Source organism: Microtus oregoni, unplaced genomic scaffold (assembly GCF_018167655.1).
Source record: "Microtus oregoni isolate MIOR12 unplaced genomic scaffold, Mior012 000077F_ref0000221, whole genome shotgun sequence".
In the NCBI taxonomy this organism is placed as follows: Eukaryota; Metazoa; Chordata; class Mammalia; order Rodentia; family Cricetidae; genus Microtus; species Microtus oregoni.
The window spans coordinates 3,694,700-3,716,671 of NW_024544029.1; the positions used below are offsets into that span (position 1 = coordinate 3,694,700).

At 48.6% G+C, this 21,972-nt stretch overlaps 1 protein-coding gene and 1 long non-coding RNA gene across 3 annotated transcripts; one reads left to right on the plus strand and one right to left on the minus strand.

Moving 5' to 3' along the window:
* Positions 1-1,425: 1,425 nt before the first annotated feature.
* Positions 1,426-20,050, minus strand: Endou (endonuclease, poly(U) specific). The gene is made up of 10 exons (XM_041642675.1): positions 19,996-20,050; positions 14,957-15,079; positions 10,968-11,030; positions 10,387-10,524; positions 9,792-9,963; positions 9,211-9,410; positions 4,879-4,992; positions 4,164-4,270; positions 3,390-3,532; positions 1,426-2,549 (listed from the first exon to the last, which is right to left on the minus strand). The coding sequence occupies exons 1-10, from the start codon at positions 20,048-20,050 to the stop codon at positions 2,429-2,431; spliced, it is 1,236 nt and encodes a 411-aa protein (XP_041498609.1). The 3' UTR covers positions 1,426-2,428.
* Positions 15,051-20,052, plus strand: LOC121441469. Of its 2 annotated transcripts, none has more exons than XR_005973464.1 (3): positions 15,051-15,101; positions 18,835-18,942; positions 19,759-20,052. It is a non-coding gene; the product is annotated as an uncharacterized LOC121441469 (long non-coding RNA). The 2 variants fall into 2 exon arrangements; XR_005973465.1 differs by lacking the exon at positions 19,759-20,052 and adding an exon at positions 19,046-19,557.
* The last annotated feature ends 1,920 nt before the right edge of the window (positions 20,053-21,972 follow it).

The window sequence follows — 21,972 nt, forward strand, 5'->3', positions numbered from 1 at the left end:
CTTGCAGCAGTTTTATTCAGGACTTTATCCACAGCAATCTTTCTCTTTCTCCTTCTATTTCTCTCTCTCTCTCTGGGCAAACCTCTCCAAGCCCTTAAGTAGGCATGGGCTACCAACCCCCGATTGCCAGGTGGGCACTGCCCATAGGTCCACGCATATGCAAGCAGCTGACAATCATTGCGTGATCAGGCCTTAGCCAATATTAGGAGTTGATTATCACAGAGAGCACTTGCTTTCGGGATCTCGGAGGGCGGGAGCCAGTACCATCAGGTGCGGCTCCACGCAGCTCTCTACAACTAAGAAATGTCAGACAGACAGGAATAATAAACATGGGCTGGAGAGATGACTCAGCAGTTTAGAGTTCTTGTTGCATTTGAAGATGACCTGGCTTTAATTCCCAGGGCCTGCATGGGGGTAGAGCTCACAACCACCTGGAACTCCTATTCCAAGGGATCAGACATCCTCCTCTGGCCTCCAGGGACCAAGCAGGCATATATGCAGGAAAAATATTCACATATAAAATAATATTTTCAAAAGTGTGGTGGCATACACCTTCAATTCCAGCACTAGGGAGGCAGAGGCAACAGATCTCTGTGCAGATCTTCAAGGTCAGCCTGGTCTACATGGTCAGTTCCAGGACAGCCAGGGCTACAAATACCCTGTCTAAATAAAAAAAAGGAAAGGAAGGAAGGAAGGAAGAAAGGGAGGAAGGAAAGAAGGAAAGAAGAAAGAAAGAAAGAAAGAAAGGAAGGGATGTTAAGAAGAATGACATGTTATAAAAAATAACATGTCTAATTTCATATAATATAAATATACAAATAACATTGCTAATTTCACATCGATTGTTAGTAGCTACCTCATGTTACTGTTGAAGATGCTGATTTGAACAAGAAATTTGCCCGTGTGGTCAGACCCTGGCTAGACACATACAACCTGACTTCAGTATCTGCACCTTGACCCCTGTGTCCCACTAACCCTTCTCTTGCCCAGGAACACTCCTGAGGAGGGCAGGATAACCTGCTTTATCCATCCAGGTCTGTGCCTTCTAGGAGTTAGTCCTGCCTGATATCTTCCTCAAATGGTAGCCTAAAGAGTCTGCGAGAAGTCACTCAGGAACCTCCTAGGCTGTTTCCCAGTGTCCTTCTGCCCCTCCCGTGTGTGATCAAGGGGACTGGTACTGGGGCTGAAGCCCCCAGTCTCCATTCTTCCCTCACCCCACGTGTGATGCCCTTTACTTGTGTTACAGGTGTACCAGGAAGAATCCTTCTTCCTCCTGGCTACAGAGTCTTCTGAGCCTCAGTGGCTTCACCCAAGCCCACACTCTGTGTGATCCAGGCTGCAAAGACCTCCACTCCTGCTCCAGGGAGGAGGCCAGAAGACCGTCAGAGTCAACATATACAAGGATGAAACACATTTCAGGTTTTCTCCAGGGCCTTTAATTGGAAACATGATGCCTCTCAGCTGTGGTACAAGGCTAGCTCTGTGGGGCCACACCTGGCTCCTGAGCATCAGGGGTCAATAAATATGTCACAGAGATGGAAACAGGAACCCCAGGGTCCCTCTTCTACCAGCCTAGGATGTTCCAAATTCTGGCAGCTGGATAAACCTTAGTACAATTGCCAGGGACACCAAGTGAGAGAATCTTTTCTTCCTTGGATGCTCAATCTTCCTCCTATGAGGGCTGTTCTTTTGAAACAAAACAAAGCTCTATGTGGGATCAAAACACATGTTTGTTACTGCACTAAATGTCTGCAAGGGGGAAACTTCTAGAAGCATATGCTCACGTGGCCACACAGACATCTAGGATGGAGGAGGCCACCTGCCCTAGCCCACTTACAACCGCCCAACCCCTGACTCCACACTCTAATGCATTTGACTCTCTAAGACTTTCCTGCTTGGGCCTAAGACCTGATTCTTTGGGGCCCAGCACAAGGCTGAGTCTCAGTTGCAGAGACAGCCATTTGGAAACCCCGAATTTCTACCACAGGTTCTTCCTACAAACACCTGAAGACACCTCACAATCATAATACTGTCCGGATCACCCTCTCCCCAAGCCCCAAGCAGGAAAGGCGGAAGACCCTCCCGTTCACATTAAAGGGAAATATGAGGCCAAGGACTTGCTCATGGCCCCACTACGCTTTAAAGAACTCTCGAGGGCTGCTACCTTTGCCAGACAGAGAGGGGCTCTATTTCTTAGTTCATGTTGCTAGAATATAAGACAGCAAAGATTTGGCTGATTCTCTACATTTTTTTCTAATTGTATCCTTTCTTCTCTCTCCCACATGGGCATTTCTAGAGTTGAGATCTCTTTCATAAAACTGGGGTTTGGGGTTCCTCCCAGACTCGTCCCTCCCCTCCCCAGTAAAGAGCAAATAGCACCTAGATCCGGCTTGGCCCCCTGCCCTCGTAGCCCATCTGGCTGCAAACTCTATTGGGTAGATGACACTATGTAGGCTGTGGCAATGTACTTCTTGCCATTTCCGTAGGTGGTCTTATCCCACGTGTGGGTCTGGATGCTCAGAGGATAGCCACCCAGGCTTAAGTGGCACCTGTAGGGAAAGATCATGAAGCGAGTCAGTGGAGCCCACCACTTCACCCATCTCTGTTCCAGATGGGAAAGACCTCGTCGTCCCCAGCAGAAGCATTCCAGCCTCCCAGACAGAGTGGCCCGCATTCCGAAGCCTCTATCCCAACTCCCTGAGCTTAGCCAGCTTTCCAAATCTGGACTTTGGTGTCTCTCTGCCTATGGGACAGTGCTCCCCGTCCTTCCCAGAGAAATACCTCGAGCTAAATGCTTTAGAAATTAGGTGTTTGCTTTCTGCTTCGGAGATAATAGGACCAGAGCAAGGCACTTGGGCACATGCCCATAAACTCGGCACTCAAGAGGCTGTGAGACAAGAAGATCTATACAGCCCCAGCTACGCAGTGAGACAAAGCCCCCCAAAAAATAAATAAATGAAAACAAAACGTATTAGGACCCAAACAAATTCTCAGTGACAGAGGCCAGTTATTATCAACTGTTCTCTTTGGGACTCTGTGGTTCTCCCAGCCAATTGGGGTTCAGGGATCCAGGACAACCGCACTGCTGACTGCCTGGTAGATTACGTTACTGAATGCTTCACTCCAGGAGGGAGGAAAGGAGCTAGACAGTGCTGCTGCTCGGGTGAAGACTGGCAGCAACCAGTTTAATCTGACCACCTCACTGTGGAAGGGAAGAGCAATAGATTCCCCAACCTTTCCAGCCAGAGTGGAGGCCCTAAGGCCTCCTGACGCCATCCGAGATGATGACGTGTATGTATATATATATATATATATATATATATATATATATATATATATAGTCAGAGACTCCCCTGCTGCTCTGGTCTCTCGGTCGCCCCAGTACTTACTTTCTGCCTGGCCTGGTGATGAAGCACAGAGAATAGAGGGCAAACTCGAACTCAGGGCTGCTGCCAATGAAAGCTGAGCCCACTTCCTTGTAGTAGCCATCCCAGTTGAACTGCATGGCAAGCACATCGGGGTAGGAATCCCACTGCGGGAGAAAGGACAGCAAAAGTCACGTGATAGAACCAGGCACTGTCAGTCAGTTAGTATTTATGGGGGTTCTTGAGGAGCCTTCTGGAGACACTTTAAACAGACAGAAGGGACAGCCTACCATGCAAAGTGCCCAAATCCCACTCAGACCCACTGTCTGAAGCTACCAGTGGCAACGAGGCCAGAGTGACACCCACGTGATCAACCCAGAGTGTAGGGAAACTGGTGCTCCCTATGACCCTCCACATGCAAGAGGCCAGTTTATTGCTCCAAGTCATTTCCTGGCATAGGGCAGCATAAGTTTCTTATGAAACCTGGAGTTTAGCTCAGTTAGCCGGGGTGGACATCCCTGTCATCCTCTGAGGATGGCATTCAGGCAGGGAGTAAATGCATGCTTTGTTCTATGGTCTAAGAATCAGGCCTTGGCCCCCAGCTGGATGTGGTACCCTCTATCTCCTGTCCCTGGCAGTTTTGGAGGCTTGACTGTTAGGATTTGGGGTGGAGATCTGCTCTCTAGCAGATGAGGACATGGTTCCTGTTGGGTGGCTGTGGGGGACCGAATGAGAAGCAAGTCTGATTGCTTGGCAGCCAGAGGAAGAGCAGGAGGCCTCTTCAGCCCAGGCACTTACAGGCCCATCGTAGTTGTGACTGTAATAGTCAAGCAGACCCTCCTTCTCCTGCAGGTAGAAGCGGATCCAGTTGTGGAAGCCAGTGACCTTGCCCTTTTTCACTTCGCCTGTAATAAAGAGCCCAAAGTGGGTGTCCGGGCTGCCTTCCCATCGCTTTCCCTTCCAGTTAATCTCTACCATTCCATGCAAAGCCTGTCCCCCATCTCCAGGCTCTGACTTCCATTCTATTCCGCTCTTAATTAGCCCCTTGCCTGATACCCTCATACGACTGTTCTCTCTTTTTGGCTCAAGACCTCAGAAGACTTCCTCCTAGACAATCCTCTGCTCTGACATTGTCTTCTGACTGCTTCCGTGGGATCAAGCCAGACTCAGTGAGAACCACAAGGATGAGGGGGCACAATAGCCTCTGTAGGAAGCCTCTAACCAAGCCATGGAGCAGAGGATAGCTCAGAGGCAGACATGCCAGCCAACAGTGGCTCATACTAAATGCAATCCTGGGAGCCTGGGAGCTCTTTCCCTCTTAGATATTCTAGAGGGTCTGTCATTCTTCAGAGTGGCTTCTCAGATGCCCCTCATACTCGACCTGGGAGTTCCTCCCTGCCAGGTAGCTTGACTACCTGTTAACCAAAGCTTAGGGCTGACCAGCCCCTAAGCAGAACCATTCACCTTCATCTTCATCTCTCCCACTCTTCTCTGCCAAGCAGAGTGAGCCTACCTGAGAAGACATGTTCAAAGCCACTTGAATCTCTTTCTTCATTGCCTCTCGAGTACAGCCCAAACCACATGTTCTTCAAATCATCCACGAACTCTTGTTCAGAGCTGTAGCGGTCTGTGGAGAGAAAAACAAGACTCTTCAGCAAGGAACTGGATCAGAGATCTGGGAAGCAAGGAAGGGTACCTGTTCCAGCGCGTCAGGAGGGGTTCACCAAATGTGACCTGACTTTCATTCTACAAGTCAAGGGTCTGAGGAGTACACACACACACACACACACACACACACACACACACGGGGAGAGAGAGAGAGAGAGAGAGAGAGAGAGAGAGAGAGAGAGAGGAAGATTGTCTCTACAGCTTGCATTCCAGGGAAAGACATGAATAATAAACAGAAATAATAAATAATATCTCAGATAAGTATGAAGGGCACCCATAACAACTAGAGAAGGATGTGGGATCTAGGAGTACTATGTGTTTGGGGGTTTGGAGTATTGTTTTTAGACAGGGTTTCTCTAAGCAGTCCTGGCTGTTCCAGAATATGATACATAAACCAAACTGGCCTTGAACTCACAGAGCTCTGATTATGTCTGCCTCCCAAATGCTGGAATCTGAGATACATGTCTTCACACCTGGCAGAAGTACTTTGTCTTGAATTTGCCTCTCAGAAGTTTGTTAGACACTTGATACCTCCTTCAAAATGAAGATGTAGTGTCTCCAGAGGTAGTTAGGGTGACGGGTGTGGTGGTGCATGCCTTTAATCCCAGCACTTAGGAGGCAGAGACAGGTGGATCTCTGTGAGTTTGAGGCCAGCCTAGTCTACACAGTGAGTTCTAATACAGCAAGGGTTATATAAAGACACCCTGTCTCAAAAAATAAATAAATAAGGTAATTGGGCTATGAGGTTCTGCCAGTGGGTGAATTAATGCCATTCTGTGGGGGTCCACACTGAGTGGATGGCTTCCTTTCGATTTTAAAGTTTAAAAAGATGAGTTTAGAACTGGGTGTGATAGTAAAAGCTTGTAGTCACATGAAAATTGAAGATCACCCTCAGGATAAAATGAGTTCAGGGCCAGCACGGATTACAACAAAAATACATTCAGCTCTCTCATTTGCCTTTCTCACTTGGTCGATCTCTGCTTTACAGGATGCCGCAGCACAGCACAAAGGCCCTCGTGAGATGCTGCCCTACCATTTCTAGAACTGTGAACAGCATTTCTATTCACACACAGACACACACACATGCAAACACAGAAAGATACACATACACAAACACAAACAAGAACACACAGACAGACGTGATCACACACACACAAGACTCTCACAGACACACAGACACATATGCACACATACACACACATACATGCACACATATATACAAGCACACACACAGACACACACATATACACTTACAGAGACACAAGACACACACACAGACATATAGGCACATACACATAGAGGCACACACACACATACACAAACATAAACACACAGAGACATACACACAAGCATACACAAATACACATAAGCATACACACAGAGACTTACACAAGACTCTCACAGATGCACATACACATACATACAAAGACACACACACATACACACAAATATGGTACACACAGAGACATACACACACTCACAGAGACACACATATACACACACACAGAGACACACACAGACACACTCATGGAGACACACATATACACACAGGCACACACACAAAGAGATACACACAGACACACTCACGGAGACACACATACACACACACAGAGACACACACAGACACACTCACAGAGACACACATATACACACAGGCACACACACACAGAGATACACACAGACACACTCATGGAGACACACATACACACACAGAGACACACACAGACACACTCAGAGAGACACACACAGACACACTCACAGAGACACACATATACACACAGGCACACACACAGAGAGATACACACAGACACACTCACGGAGACACGCATACACACAGAGAGAGAGACACATATACACACAGGCACACACACACAGAGATATACACAGACACACTCACAGAGACACACATATACACACACACAGAGACACACACAGAGACACTCACGGAGACACACATATACACACAGGCACACACACACAGAGATACACACAGACACACTCATGGAGACACACATACACACACACAGAGACACACACAGACACACTCACAGAGACACACATATACACACTCACAGAGACACACATATACACACAGGCACACTCACACTCGCACACAACCCTAACTCCTGGGCTTTATGCATGAGAACTGGAGGAATTGTGGTGATGATCAGGAGATGAGGCGATCTAGAGAGGAGCAGGTCTGGGGAATAGGAGGAACAGTGAGTTCTCTCTATACTGTGTTATGTAAATAACAGATAGCCAAGTGGAGCTGTTGAAAAGGCCACTGGGCCCCAAGGGAAAAGTCAGAGCTGAAGTTTTAAATCAGGGACTTCCAGAATTGTGTGGAGGATCCAAAACAGATACCAGGAATATTCTCTCCTTTCAAGGACTTAAAACACTGTTGGAAAACAAGACCGAGTAGACATGAACAGAATGGTTTCACAGACCAAATAGTTAGCCTTATTAGTACTTGTTGGGTGTCCCCTTTTGATGTTTTGCAAGCATCAACCTTCAAAGACCTTAAGGCATAGATAAGACCAGGAGAGGTTACAATGGCACTGTGCAGGTGTTTAGCTTGCCTCACGTTGCTAAAACCAAATCCCTGCAACTGCACAGTTTAGGATTAATAGAAGTTTAGCTGCCTCGCATTCTGGAGTCTAGGAAATCAAACAAGTCCTGGCATGGGAGACGGCCAGGCAAAGCAAGCATACTCCAGAGAGTTGGTTTCTCTAATAGAGTACTCTCAGTGACCCACGGATCCACAGTTGGAGTCACCTCCCAACGTTCTCACCTCTAGATAGCATTAACATATGGCACTAGAGATTACATTTTTAATACGTGAAATTTGGGAGATGCCCTTGAACTATAACACCAGAACTGCACCAGTGGTAACAGAACCAAGTGTCAAACCAAGTCTGTCTGGCTGAGCTATTCTGGGCTATACTCTGGTCTCTCAAAGGCTGAAGAGATGTGGCATGAGCCGTTGGTGCCTTTGTAAATGTAGCCGGCTTGTGGGATGTGGAATGCGAGAGCTGGGGTGAGTGCTGGGAAGTCTGTTCTGAGCACTGGAAGGCTGTTTCTGGCTCCTTGCTGACTTAGGTTTTCCAGCCTGGCTAGACTTCTGATTCTTTTACTGAAAAAAAAAAGAAAGAAAAGAAAAAGAAAAAGAAAGAAAAAAATCTCTGGGTTTGGTTCAGTGGTTCTCAACCTGTTTGCGACCTCTTTGGCAAACCTCTTTCTCCAAAAATATTTACATTACGATTCATAATAGTAGCAAAATAACGGTTATGAAGTAGCAAGGAAAATAATTCTGTGGTTAGGGGTCATCACTATGTGAGGAACTGTATTCAAGGGTAACAGAGCATTAGCATGCCTCTGTCTCTCCTGTGTTTACCACAGAGCAGACACCAGGGGGCATCACAGGATTGCATGAACTTAAAGAACCCCTCCCGTGTTTCACCTCTAACAAGAATTCGTAAGTTGCTCTGCTGTTGTCTAAGGTTGCAGGCCAAAAGCAGCAGGTCTGCCTGGGCATGATCCCCAGGGACAGCCAAGGAGACCTGTCCAGATCCGCCTCTGAGACGGCCCAGCTTGCCAGAGTTCAGAAAAGGAATCTGGAGGATGCTAACAAACAGAACCAGAGCCAAGAAGTCCCGAAGCCAAAACCTTTTTTGGTCTGATTTGCATGTATCTGTTTCTGGAGGTGGTCCAGCCAGACCACTTCCTAATCAGCCTTTGCTGATTCTCCGTTGCCATCCAGGAGAAGGAGGTATGGAGAACTCCGCTTACCCAAATGTAGGGCTTCTGACATGACTCTGGAATCTATGAGAGGGCTGAAAAGTGCCCAGAGTATGGATAGAGTTGGGGTGGTGAGCTCATTCCCTTCAGAAGGTAGGAAACTCACAAGATAACTGATGTTCAGTCTAAAGATGGGTGATCTAAGCTAGCCAGAATGTCGTCCAGCTCCTGCTAGGGTACCCAGTCTTTATAGATTCTTTCTAGCCTTGTCTTTGATGCCAACAGGCTGATACTGGCCTCCATGCAGAGTCTCTGCTCTATTACCCCCTCTTACACCATCACCACCACCGCCGCCGCTGCCGCCACTGCAGCGGCCACCTCAGCAGTGTCTGGCTCTCCTAGAGTCACACCTCATCCCACAGCTTCGTGGCTCACTCACTCTGGTGATGGAGAAAACCATAGAGCTCCTTCATGACAGCTGTCTTCATGACCTCCCTGAGGAAGAGAGCCTGCTCCTCCAGCTCTTGAGCACCGAAGTGCTCCCCATGGCCGGTGGCCCGCTGGTAATTGTTGAGGAGGTTGATGAAAGCTGCGTAAGTAGGCTTGGCGAACAGCTGCTCGTTGACGTAAGTGAAAAGCCTGCGGCAGGTGGATGGAGACCCATCAGGAGGCCTGAACATGCTATAGACACTCTCCCAGAATCTTGTACATAGGCCAGGGGCAGTACAGAGAGATGGACGGGTTCAGGGTTCAGGAGCAAAGGCAACGTGAGGGGCTTTTGAAAGGCAACTCTGAGGTCTGTCTTCTACCTCACTGATTGTAAGATCAGCATTATCTTAGCCTGGCCATTCACAGAAACCTTTTGGCTATCCACCCACCTACCCTCAAGGTGATTTCTTTGTTTCTGGAAATTAAATTGTCCCCCCTCTCCTTTGAGCTTGCTTGACTTGTGGAGCAAGATCTGAAAGTGAGGGCGGAGGACAGACAGAGTGAGGGTTGTGAGGGGTGAGGGGCACTCACGGCTCCGGACAGCGGTCCACTTGGTTCCCTGTCTCTGATGGGGAGACACGGTTTTGACTGTTGAGGACAATGTCTTCCTTGTGGGCTTTATTGGTGTCTACCCTGTAGATGGTCTCAGAGATACTCTGAAGGTCCTCGTTGGTTACAGCATCGCTGCGGTGGGAGAAGCCCTCTAAGAGGAATTGGGAGAGGGGTGGTCTGAGAGCTGGAGGAAGGCAGGGCACTGTCTGAAGATCAATAGCATTTCCCTCTTGGCCCCTTCTGGAAGGAAGCTTGCTCTAGTGAGGGGAACACCACCCAATACTCTGCAGTTAGAGGGCAAGATAGTAACAGACCGTTAAGGTCAGCACAGATCATTGTCAAGGTGCGCACAGAAAGCCCACATCAGGTTCCAAACAGAGGCAGGCATCGGAATCCTCTGGAAGATTTAATCAGAGTGGTGAACCCAGTCCAGAGGTTCGGGGCACAGGCCTAGGGCTAGTCGCCTTGCCTAAGGATTCTCAGATGCTCCTGACATCATGGGTCCAAGGACCACACGGGGAGAACTCTAGGGAGTTCCCGTGTGTGGAGGGCTATGCTGCCGGAGCAGACTGACCATGGCCACTGCACAGGCTGTAAAAATCTTCACAGCAGTTCCCAAACTCTTGGCATCGGTCATTGCAGTGGCAAGGCTGGTGCTTGTCGTAGGCTTCCCGGCAGCGGCCCTGGCAGGAGTTTGGTGCAGCATACAGGTCTAAGAGGACAGAGAAGAGGGTGTGTGTGTGTGTGTGTGTGTGTGTGTGTATCCCTGGCAACCTCCGGAGGGTGTGCGAGGAGCCTACGGACCAATTCTTCTACCCACACCCGTAGCTGGGCTCCTTGCTAAAGGTCTTCTAGGGGCAGGGGACTAATCGCTTGCACACCCTGCAGTTAGGAAGTCCTTTGCTTTCTGATGCAGGACTCTACTCTCTGGCCTGTTGTTTTTATAATCTTCCCACCCTAAAAATAAAACCTCTTCTACTTCCCTCCCCAAGGGTTTTCCTGGTCACCCTCCTGGTCACTTGGCTGCTTGGATCACACCAGGGTCTCCTCTGGTCAGATGCAGCCTCATTCTTCTGGCTTGGGCCTGGGTCCTTGCCTCTGTTGTGGCACCCTCTCCCTTTGTCACCCTGAGTACTATCTGGAGTTCATGCTTACGGCTGACTGGGATTTCATCCTCTGGATCCAGGAATGCCTTTGGCTCAGGCGGGTCTTCTTCAGCTGTAACGTAGGAAAAGAATATCACCAACCATCCTGGGATTTCCAGCCTCACAGCAATCGTGTATGGACAAACCCCTCACCTTGAAGGCTCAGGGCTGGAAATGTGTGGTATTTCCAAGGTCAGATTACTGAAAACTTAGAGAAAACAAAACTATTTCCCCCAGGTGACAAAGGTCCTCCCATTTTGGCATTTGGGGCCCGCTGTGCTCAGAAGGACTAAAAAGCAAAGTCCATAAAAAGCGGAGGAAGAGGCGGGCGAGTCCCACCAGGACTGCAAACCAATTCAAGTTACCACATATGAATAGAGCATTTCAGCATTCTCCAAATGACAAGGCTGTCGGTTCAGAACATCCTGTTCCTATTAAGAGAGCTGGGGAGGGGAGGGACCCACGACTCCCTGGGGGTGGGCTGGGCAGGTGTTAAGTATTGTTGAAGCACTGCTAAAATCTGTTTAGAATCAGTTAATGGTAGAATATGTTCTTCTAGTTCTTACTGTAAGCACTCCTTCGGATGTTTTCCTGTAAGCCAGCGGGGGATGGGCAGTTTGACTCCCTAACTGCCAGCTCTTGGACTCTCTTGCTGTCTCAGATGCTCGGGTTAAACAGCTAGCCATTCTAGCCACGTGCCAGCTCCAGCGTGTGACAGAAACTACTTGGTGGTGGCAGCTGCTTACTCCAGATCCTGAAGCCACAGTCCCAGGCACGACCATTTCAAAGAGTTTACATCACAACTTGGTGTAATCGCCAGCGTCTGTAAACTCTAGCTGACTCTGCCACAATCGCCACCCAAGCTAGAGGCTGAGCATTTCCCCTGCAGGCCTAACTAGCTTAACTGTGGGTCCCAGCCTTGTAGGGGGTCGTATAACTGAATGTGTCATGAAGAATTTGCCAACAGTAAAACGTTTCTGAACTGGAAATGGCTGAAAATTAAACCCCCAAATCAAACATAATAAATCTGAGGTGTTTCTGGCAGGATCCAATCATGTGTCATGTGACCTCTCTGCATCTTTGGCTCTGAACATACAACACGCATTGTGCGTGTCATCACACTGCCCAAAGTCGCCAAGCACACAGGTCTGCTCTGGGGCAGGACTGCAGTATGTTGTGAATTACAATGTCCTTTGTTTGTTTGTTTTAATGTTGTGTGAAACAGGCCCTCAGGTAGCCCAGGCGGGCTCTGAACTCACTATGTAGCTGAGGATGGTCTTGAACTACTAGGCCTTCTGTTTCTACTTCCCAAGTGCTAAAGGTTACAGGCATGCACAACCGTATGTGGCTATAACAGTAAACGTTTAATATGCATACCTGTTTTATATAGCTATGTCACATAGGCATAGGCTCTCGTGCATAAAGGAGTCCCAAGCAGAGGGAGGAGGGATTGTAAGAATCTCAAAAGGACAAAGCCATGACTGGAGTAAACACCGAGCTTCGCGGCGTGGGCGGTTTGCTGTGCCTGGACACCTCTTCTCCTCTAGCTACAACATCAGGTTTTGGGAGCTGAGGAGAGACAGTCGCCCATCCCGTTGTTGTGATTAAACCCAACAAAATGTCTCTCCTGAGCATTTTCTTTTCTGCTTTCAGGAGGCTGGGCTGGGCTGAACCCAAATTAAAGAGGCAGCAACTGGACTGAAAAAAGAAGCAATCTGCAGCCGCCGCCACCACTGCAGCACCGCAGCAGTAGCCGCAGCAGCCACAGCAGCTGCCACCACCACAGCAGCAGCAACCACAGCAGCAGCAGGCAGCAACAAGAGAACAGGTAAGCTGCAGAAGTGGTGGGCAGAAGGGAATCATGGGAAATGTGCAACCCTTGAGACAGGCACTAGCTCCCGAAGATGAGGGCAGGGCCCATTGTGGATCGTGATTCCTTTGGCTGGACCATTAACACAGGATTACCTTTCCTGTGGAGCCGAAGAGCCATACATAAGGTATGTGAACTTCTCGCTGGCTAGCCAGCCCTGCCATGTGCTCAGAATTACCAGTCTTAATAAAAACAACCTCAGTTCTAAGCTAGTTCCCACCCTAAGTCTCATAGAACAGCACCAATAGGGCAACATGGCAGCCTGGCAGTATCCTTGATCCTTGGAACCCCTCCCACTTTCTATTTCTTTTCTCACTTTTCCTTAATAAATCCACATTAATTTAATTTAATAGGTCCACATTAATTTACAGTGCTGGCTCCTTCTCGGCCTTTCCTTACTCTTCTTACATGCGAAACAATGAACTAAACAAGGAGTCTATTAAAGAGTGGTTTTTCAAGGTCTGGAGAGATGGCTCAACAGTGAAGAGCAATTGGACTTCCAGGGGAAGTTAGATTTTCCCAGCACATGCGTCAGGTGGCTCTCAACTGCCATGACTCCTGCTCCAGGGGACCCGAGGCCTTCTTCAGGCCTCCCTAGCACGCGCGCGCGCGCGCGCGCGCACACACACACACACACACACACACACACACGCACGCACGCACGCACACATGTGCACATGCACACAAATAAAAATAAATATTTAAAAATGATTTGTCAAGAAGTATTCCCTTAACTGGGCCTGAGCATAAGGGTCTGTAATCCTAGCTACTTAGCAGACTGAAGTAGGAGGATCACAAGTTCAAGGTCAACTTGTGCTACATAGTGAGTTCAAAGCTTACCTTGGACACTTCTTATCCTGTCTCAGAATAAAAAGTAGAAAATGAGCTGAGAATACAATTCAGTGGGTGGGTACCTGCCTCATATATCTGAGACCTGTGATTCGATCCTAGTACAGAGGGAGAAATGCCTTTAAATGTGTATTGGTAAAGAAACAAATGACCCTTTGGGGATGGGCATTTGTCGTGGGAATTTCTTTCTGCCAACAGTTTTTGGGTACCAGCCTCAGTGGCTTCTATGTGTGGACATGATCTCTTATGAGGGAGAGGAAAGGTCTCACTCTCTTGTGTGGTGATCAGATATCCAATTGCAGCTTCCAGCTGCCCCTCAGGGCAGAGGACCACAGTGGCTCTAGTGCTCACTACCTTGTTGTTATTTGTGAATGTCCCCCAATAAATATTTCATATCCCTTTATTTCGGACTTTCATGGACTCACCCACGCTTCCAGGCATGCCTTTGTTTTTTGTTTTGTTTTGTTGCTATTTTGAGACAGGGTCTCATTATGTAGCCCTGGCTGTCCTGGAACTCCAACTCACAGAGATCCACCTGCCTCTGTCTCCTAGAGTGCTAGGAATAAAAGTGTACACCACCATGTCCCACATGGGAAGCACAGTCTAAAGCAGTGGTTGCTCGGTTCACTCCCTGGAGAAGAGTGGTCTGTGCTTTGACAGCCACAGAGGCCAAACAGTCTTCCTCATGTCATGTAGACTATGAGTGCTGCCTACCACTTAGGCGTGTGCTTTCCAGTGAGACTGATAGTGAACAATATCATATATACTAAAGTATTGTCTTATGGCTTAAACTTTCAAGACTCTGTTTTTTGGTTTTTACTTATTTGTTTTTATAAGAGATTTATTTATTTATTTATTATGTATATGATGTTCTGCCTGTATGTATGCCTGCAGGCCAGAAGAGGGCACTGGATCTCATATAGATGGTTGTGAGCCACCATGTGATTACTGGGAATTGAACTCAGGACCTCTGGAAGAGCAGCCGATGCTCAACCTCTGAGTCTTCTCTCCAGCCTCCCCCACCCCAAGATATTATTAATCCTGATTGTTCCCTCAGATCTTCCAGGTGCCCTACTTTAATTTAGGAACTTCCTAGAAAACCCGAGACTAGTGATGAGCCGACCTCTGACCCTCATGCCTGACCTTCACACTCTGCTCCTTTGCCCTGAAATCCTCCCCTCAGTTTCCAGCCTTGCTCTGGACTTCTGGACACTAGCCCAGACTTGCACACAGTCTGATCTGCCATGTGTCCCAACCCTTCATCCCACACGCTGCCTCACCAGTGCACAGATGTCCATAGTCATCACAGCAATCATCATGTTGGGGACACTGACGATCACACTGGCAGTCTGCATCCCGGTTAAATTTCTCGTTACAGCGTGACGCACATGACTCCAGGTTTCCTACGACAGTCAAGATCACCAGGTCAGTGCTTCAGGGATCCAATGCTTTCCCTAAATTGTCTCTGCAGAAGGGCTCGGGAAGGAACAAGGAAGGGCATCACTGCCTACAGGACAGCCATGTTTACAACCTCCTAGCTGCCCAGCATGACCGAGGCTCAGAGCACCAACCAGGGGCTCAGTCTCAGGTGCCTGTTAGAGGGACCAGTGACAGAAACAAGCAAAGAAGCAGTGTGTGAGAAGTAAGATTGTCACAGACTCAATAGGGAGAGCCTGACTGGAGTCCACAGTCACTTTCCAGCCGCAGGAGACGTAGCCGGAGCCTCCAGATTGCCCAAAGAAGGCTTCATTCAGGAGTGAAATTTTCTCAGATTTTAAACTTCCAGCAGGCTGAAGAAAGAGGTCAGTGACCAAGACAAGCTTCGTGGGCCTGTCCCGTGGCCGAGGGAGAGTCGCTACTGCTACAGTGGTGCCTCCTACCACTCCTGAGCCACCCCTCACTCTGTTCCTGCCCTGTTTCTATTTGTTCTCCCCTCCTTCAGCCTCTCTTCTGCACCCTGTTTCCCCGTGTCACTCTCTGCTTCTTCCAGCCTCTGGAATGCATTCTGTGCTTGGGTGGGGAATGAGGCCAATGTGGGTGAGAACTGGGCTTTGGGACAGGATTCTGTTATGCAACCACAGACCACATCCCTTGCTCCAGACAAACCGTTTACAGAAGCAAGCTTTTGGTCACAAGGGGCATATGACCAGAACTTTTGTTTTGTTTTGTTTGTTTTCTGAGGCAGGATTTCTCTGTGTAGCTCTGGCTATCCTGGAACTTGCTCTGTAGACTAGGCTGTCTTCAAACTCAGAGATCCTGCCTCTGCCTCCTAAGTGCTGGAATTAAAGGAGTGTGCTACCACGCCTGGCAATGACCAGAACTTTTGCAAAGAATAATACAAACACACTGCTTCTATGAAAGAGAAACCAGGCCCCACCACGCCCATGACAGCTAAGAGTGCAGGGTAGATGGTAGCAGAGGAGTCTTCTCACACTTGACTTAGGGGTATTTTCATGGAGGCTTCTGAGGCCTGCGTATCAGGAACACTGGGTTTCAGAGTCAGGCTGAGAACTACACAGAAGTCAGGGCCAGAGTCAGAAGCCAGGCATGTTTGTAATGCCAAGATTTGTGAGGTAGAAGCAGGAGGATCAGGTGTTCAAGGCCAGCTTTGGTAGAAAAACAAGTTCAAAGTCAACCGAGGCAACATCAAATTTTGTCTCAAAAGAAGCAAAAAAAAAAAAAAAAACAGCCACAAGAAGCCAGGCAGTGGTGGCACATGCCTTTAATTCCAGCACTGGGGAGGTAGAGACAAGCAGATCTGTGAGTTCGACGCCAGCTTGGTCTACAGAGTGAGTTCCAGGACAGCCAGGAAACCTTGTCTTGAAAAAGCAACCACAAGAGTCAGAGTTGCCATGAGCATCTGGATAGGGCCAATGAGGAAATATAACCCTAACTTAGACCAGGGCTGCTATTGGCCTTGAACTTAGAGGTACATTGAGGAGGAGCTTGCACTAAGTTGATCGATAAACAGTTTTATATTGCTATTGGGTAGGGAATGGAGTAAGATTAAACTTGATTTAGGGCTGAGCATGTACCAGCTCTAGAAAGGGAGAAATAATCTGAGTTTTGTCTCAGGTTAGATCTGGGGTTGTGATTACGTCACACCTAATGAGGGGTACATAGCAGAGCGATGCTGGACTCTGGTACCCAGCCGCCTGAGTTGGAATCCCAGCCATGATGCTTCCCAGCTGTGTGATCTTGGGCAAGTTATTTCACTTTCTATGCCTCTGTTTGCTTATCTGTAAAACTGAGAAAAAATCAGAGTCTATCTCATAGAATGTACATAAGAAGTAAATGAGTTGAGCTTGGCAAAGCGCTTCCTGTGGCGTATGACACAGAGTAGAACCACTTCAGTCTTTGTTATATAAATAAACAATGGCCACATTCCATGTCCATACCGGAGACCGCAAATATCCAGACTGGTTTCAGCAATCATCCTTGGTTAGGGAACCTGCCCACAAACGACTTGCCTGACTCCCTCCCCCAGTTCAGCTGGGCCATGCTGTGAGGAGCTGGGCTGTTAGCAGGTGTGCTTCTGGGATGTTTTACCAGCTGATGTCATTGTCACTAGGAGTCTATTTACAGCAGAGAGGTGTCAGGTCAAGGTTAAACCAGGTCCTAAGGCCATTGCCTATTGTGTGCAGGGCCTCTAACACATCCAAGAAGGCAGGGTATTAGTCCAGTAGATTGTCCTAAAGAAGGCCAAGCCCAAGGCCACTTTTCCATCTGAGCACACAGGGAACCCTTCATGAATCTTAAGTCATCTCACTTGGCACCTAAATGCTAAGGTCTTGAGAAAAAGTGTTTAGCTCAGGAGGAAGCTGCTTGCCCCACCAGCCTGGCAGAACACCCAGAGTCCAGAGGGAGAGAAAGTAAGTGAGTGGGGGCCTTGCTCTTAATGGGGCCACTGAGACAGAGTCCAAGGATGAAATTCACTGTTCTAGGGCTGGCAGGAACAGAGAGAGAGAGAGAGAGAGAGAGAGAGAGAATAGTTGGCTGTGGAGCTCAGGAGAGCACTCCCCCCTGGCCCCTGCTGTGTGGATTTGTCATCTACTTCAGAGCTTTGTCCCCAGTAAGAACTCGATGCCACCAGGTCTCACATTCCTCTGTGAGTGTCTTTTGCTTCAGGGTAACCTTGGGACATGGGGGTGGCTGGCATGGTGTTTTTTCTACAGGAACCTCACTGTGCTGTCCTGGGGACACTAGATGACTCCTCGTTCTGACTCCGGGTCCCCACCCTTTAACAAAAAGTCTTTGTATATAAGTCTTGCTCACCAAGCTAGGGCCTGTGTCACTACTCCAGCAGGCTCTGCCCCTTGCTTCTCTGCCCAATCTCTCCTTCTTCTCTGCCTTAATTCATTTTACCTTGTCTCTCAGCCTCAGATTTTCCTACTTCTCCTCATTTGGAATTCTGATTCCTTCCCCTGTAAAAAGCTAGGTTTCTCTGCATCTTCAAAGACCATAGCCTGATACAACCTTCATACTCTTTCCCCACTGACCATTAAAAAGCTTAGCACCAAGCCTGGATGGATACAGGATCCCTGTATGTCAGCCCTCAGGCCCTTCGACAACTGAAACATCCTCACACATTTTCTCTCAGGGAAGCCCAGATGTTATCTCCATGGAAACCTAGTGAGCCAAAAACCTTCATCTCCAAGACCAGCTTCCTGATCTGTTCACCTGAAACAGCCAAGGCCTTGGAAGGCATCTGGCTGATAGGCCATGACCTGTGCCCCCATCATTCCTGGTGTGGCTCATACTTGGGTACCCAAGTCTGAAAATGCTGGATGCTAGGACAGAACTAACAGGAGTGTTGTTTTTTAACAAAATTTCAATCATTCAATTTTTATCAATAAAGACTCGGCAGTCAGATGTTGGAGTGAAAGCCTGCTAGCTCGTAGAAGCAGATAAACCACCGGCTGACCTTCCTCCTCCGCCAACATGCCAGAAGCCTTCCATTTTCTTCTATTTCATCTCAAACAAAACTTCTTACACTGAACTGGCTAGCAGGTCTTTATTGATAAAAACAAACGATTGAGATTTTGGTTAAAACAACACAGGAGCAGAGACTCGCCCCTACCTTCTGGTGTCTCTCCACTGTACCTTCTCTTCCCATCTGTCTACAGCAGAGGCTAACCATTGTTTTTACCCAAAGCAGTCCGGAGCTACCTACACCTCTGAAACCGCTAAAGCCGTGCCCTCAGGGACCTCCTGCAAGGACCAGATGTCTCCTGTGCCATCTTCTCCTGATCACCCTTCCACACTGGTGAGTCCCACACGCCCTCCTTCACCCCTACGATGACCAGACCTGAGGTAAGGTCCCGTGCCCACCTACCCTTCCCTCTCCTTCTCTCCCTCTCCGGCCCCAGGACCCAGGCAGAGCGGAATCCTCAAAGAGGAGCCTGCAGTGTCATGGGAACAGCTTTTCTCATCCATGGCCTTTCTGTTTAGGAATCACATTTAGGGTCCCCCTGTGCACACCCAGATGGGGAATGACACCAAAAGTCAGCTCCTCCTGGAAATATTCATGCTAAAACCCTGACAAGTTCCAAGGGCCCGAGCCCTTTCTCGCAAGCTTGCTCGGGCCTCCTGCTCTGATCCTGTAGATAGTCTGCGGCAGGAACACCCTGGGAGGGTGGAACTGCAGGAACTCTGACTCTCCTGGGGCAGAGGAGGATGCTGCCCACACCCCTCAGCTCAGCCCCCTCCCTTGCTCTCCTCCTTACCACCCACTAATCACTAATTAACACAGCAGCAACAGCTCTTTGCACAGTTACGGAACAGGAAAGCGCTCCTTTCCTTTTCCAGCGCCCGCCTCCTTTCCCGCACTACCTGCGCGTGCAGGGCACATCCCTTCTCTTTACTATTTAGCTCCCCTAACCGGGAGGGGGGACCCTAGTCCTCTAATCATTTGTGTAGTCCCAAGTGGGACAGGCCTCACTGCTGAGTCAGGGACTCAAGTTTCCTCCCGAGACCACCCATCTTCTAAGGCTCACCTATCACCAGGCTGCAGAGGAGGGAGTGACCCTAGACAACCAGGCAACCCCAACTCAGCAACCTCCTTCCCTTTTACACCATGCAGTGGCCGTGGGAAAATAAAACCTGGGCCAAGTATGAAGTCTGGTTATCCCAGTGATGGTAGAGGTGGTCCCCGAAGGCTTCAGCTCTGCAGTTCCTCCACATCACCAGCCGACTTCAGAGACACAGATCCCAGAACCTCAACCCAGGACAAGTCAAAGTGGTCCAACGAGTTAGGACAGCATTTAACCTCTGTCAAGTGCCCAGGGCTGGCTCCCATGCCCACCAGAGTATGACTTACCAGCCCAGGCCAAACCACAGAGCATGGCCACTATCAGGGAGACGCAGGCCTTCATGATGCCAGCTGCGGCAGACTGATCGCTGGACTTCCCACTACAATCAAGGTGAATGTCACAGTCCTCAGATGAGCCTTAGTCCCCAGGCAGATCCTTTTAAAGACACCAGGACTTGTGGATCTGGTGTGTCTAGATCCTTCCAGGAAGGAAAAGGGGAGGGAATGGATCACAGATGGACGGGAGGTAGAAAGGTGGGGCCCCACAGCTGTTTGAAGCCAGAGAGAAGGTGACTAAGCAGACAGGTCACGTCAGATGTTTAAAACAGGTAATGCTGGCTATCTGTAGCTAGAAAATAGGCCACACTAGCAGACGCAGCAAGTTGAGCCTAGTTTGGCAGGTTCTTTACTCAAGTTAGGGACACTGATGTGCTTATCTTCAGGTGACCTATACCCACCTACCCACAGTCACAGACATGGCGCGCCTGGAACTGCAAGTCTAGACCCAAGCTGGGATTCAAGGGACTACTGCGGTCACATAGTTTCATTTCACATACATGTAGAAACCCCTTCCATGATGCCAAGTGCTTGTTGAACTTACACTTGAATGCCTTCACCCCTGCAAGGTTGGGGCACATCCTCTTTGGACAGCTCACCTCCTCTCACAGATCTCATTCCCAACCCTTAGGACTTTTATGACCTAAGATGTGCTGGTAGAGATAAAAATCGATAAGGAATATTGGGGGTGGGATATCAAGTCCCTAGGGGAGCATTCATCAACCCATTCACGACTAGTGGAGGAACTTAGATTCGGTGCTGGCTAGTTTTTATGTCAACTTGACACAAGCTGAGGTCACCTGGGAAGAAGGAATCTTAATTAAGAAAATGTCATTCTAGGATTGGCCTGTAGGCGAGTCTGTAGGGCATTTTTCTTGGTTGATGTTTGAGGTGGGAGGGTCCTGCCCACTGTGGGCAGTGCCACACTTGGGAAAGTGGTCCTAGGTTGTATAAGAAAGCCGGCTGAAGCTGGGTGGTGGTAGCTCATGCCTTTAATCCCAGCACTCAGGAGGCAGAGACAGGTGAATCTCTATAAGTTCAAGGCCAGCCTGGTCTATAAAGCAAGTTCCAGGTCAGGCTCTAAAGCTACAGAGAAACCCTGTCTTGAAAGAAAAGAAAGGAAGGAAGGAAGGAAGGAAGGAAGGAAGGAAGAAGGAAGGAAAGAAGCAAGGAAGGAAACAGACTGAAAAAGTCATGGAGAGCAAGCCAGTGAGCAGTGTTCCTCCATGGCTTCTGCTTCAGTTCCTACCTTCAGGTTCCTACTTGAGTTTCTGTTCTGACTTCCCTCAAAGATGAAACCTGATAATCTTAAATTAAATAAACCCTTCCCTCTTCAAGTTGCTTTTGGTTGTGGTGTTTTATCATAGCAATGAAAACCCTAACTAATCATATACAAGTACGCAGTAAAAGCAGAACGTGTCTCCAACACTTTATCTGCTGGCCCATCTAGACATGAACCCCAGTGTTTTTGGCTCTCCTTCAAATCGATGTTAATGTAGGCTTCCATCTTGACGAGTTCTTTCCAGGGAGCTCTCATGGAAACTTCAGAAGACTGGGATCCAAGCAGGGAAGGACCGCAGGAAGACGCACAATGAAGGGTGATGGGAAAAGGGGGCAGACAGAGATGCTGAAGTCGGAGGTGGCAGACTGTGGCCTTTGTGGTGATGTGGAAGAGGAGGAAGAGGCTGAGTCTGCTAGGTCCAGCGCCAGGGGCCAGCTAGCAGTAGGGATGTGGGAAGTGGGTGTTCTGCCAAGTGATTTTTTTATTTTATATTTATTTTATCTTATATGCATTGGTGGTTTGCTATGAATGTTGGGTCCCCTGGAACTGGAGTTACAAACAGTTGTGAGCTGCCATGTGGATGCTGGGAATTGACCCTCTGTTCTCTGGAAGAGCAGTCAGTGCTCTTAACCACAGAGCCATCTCTC

Bases quoted from the DNA above. Each gene is read 5' to 3' on its own strand.
- Endou (XM_041642675.1), bottom strand. From the start codon at position 20,050: ATGAAGGCCTGCGTCTCCCTGATAGTGGCCATGCTCTGTGGTTTGGCC. The intron at 10,525-10,967 runs GTAAGCATGAAC...CTGTCCTCTTAG, and splicing joins GGATGAAATCCCAGTCAGCC to ACCTGTATGCTGCACCAAAC. The intron at 2,550-3,389 runs GTAAGTACTGGG...CTTTCCCTACAG, and splicing joins ATCACCAGGCCAGGCAGAAA to GTGCCACTTAAGCCTGGGTG.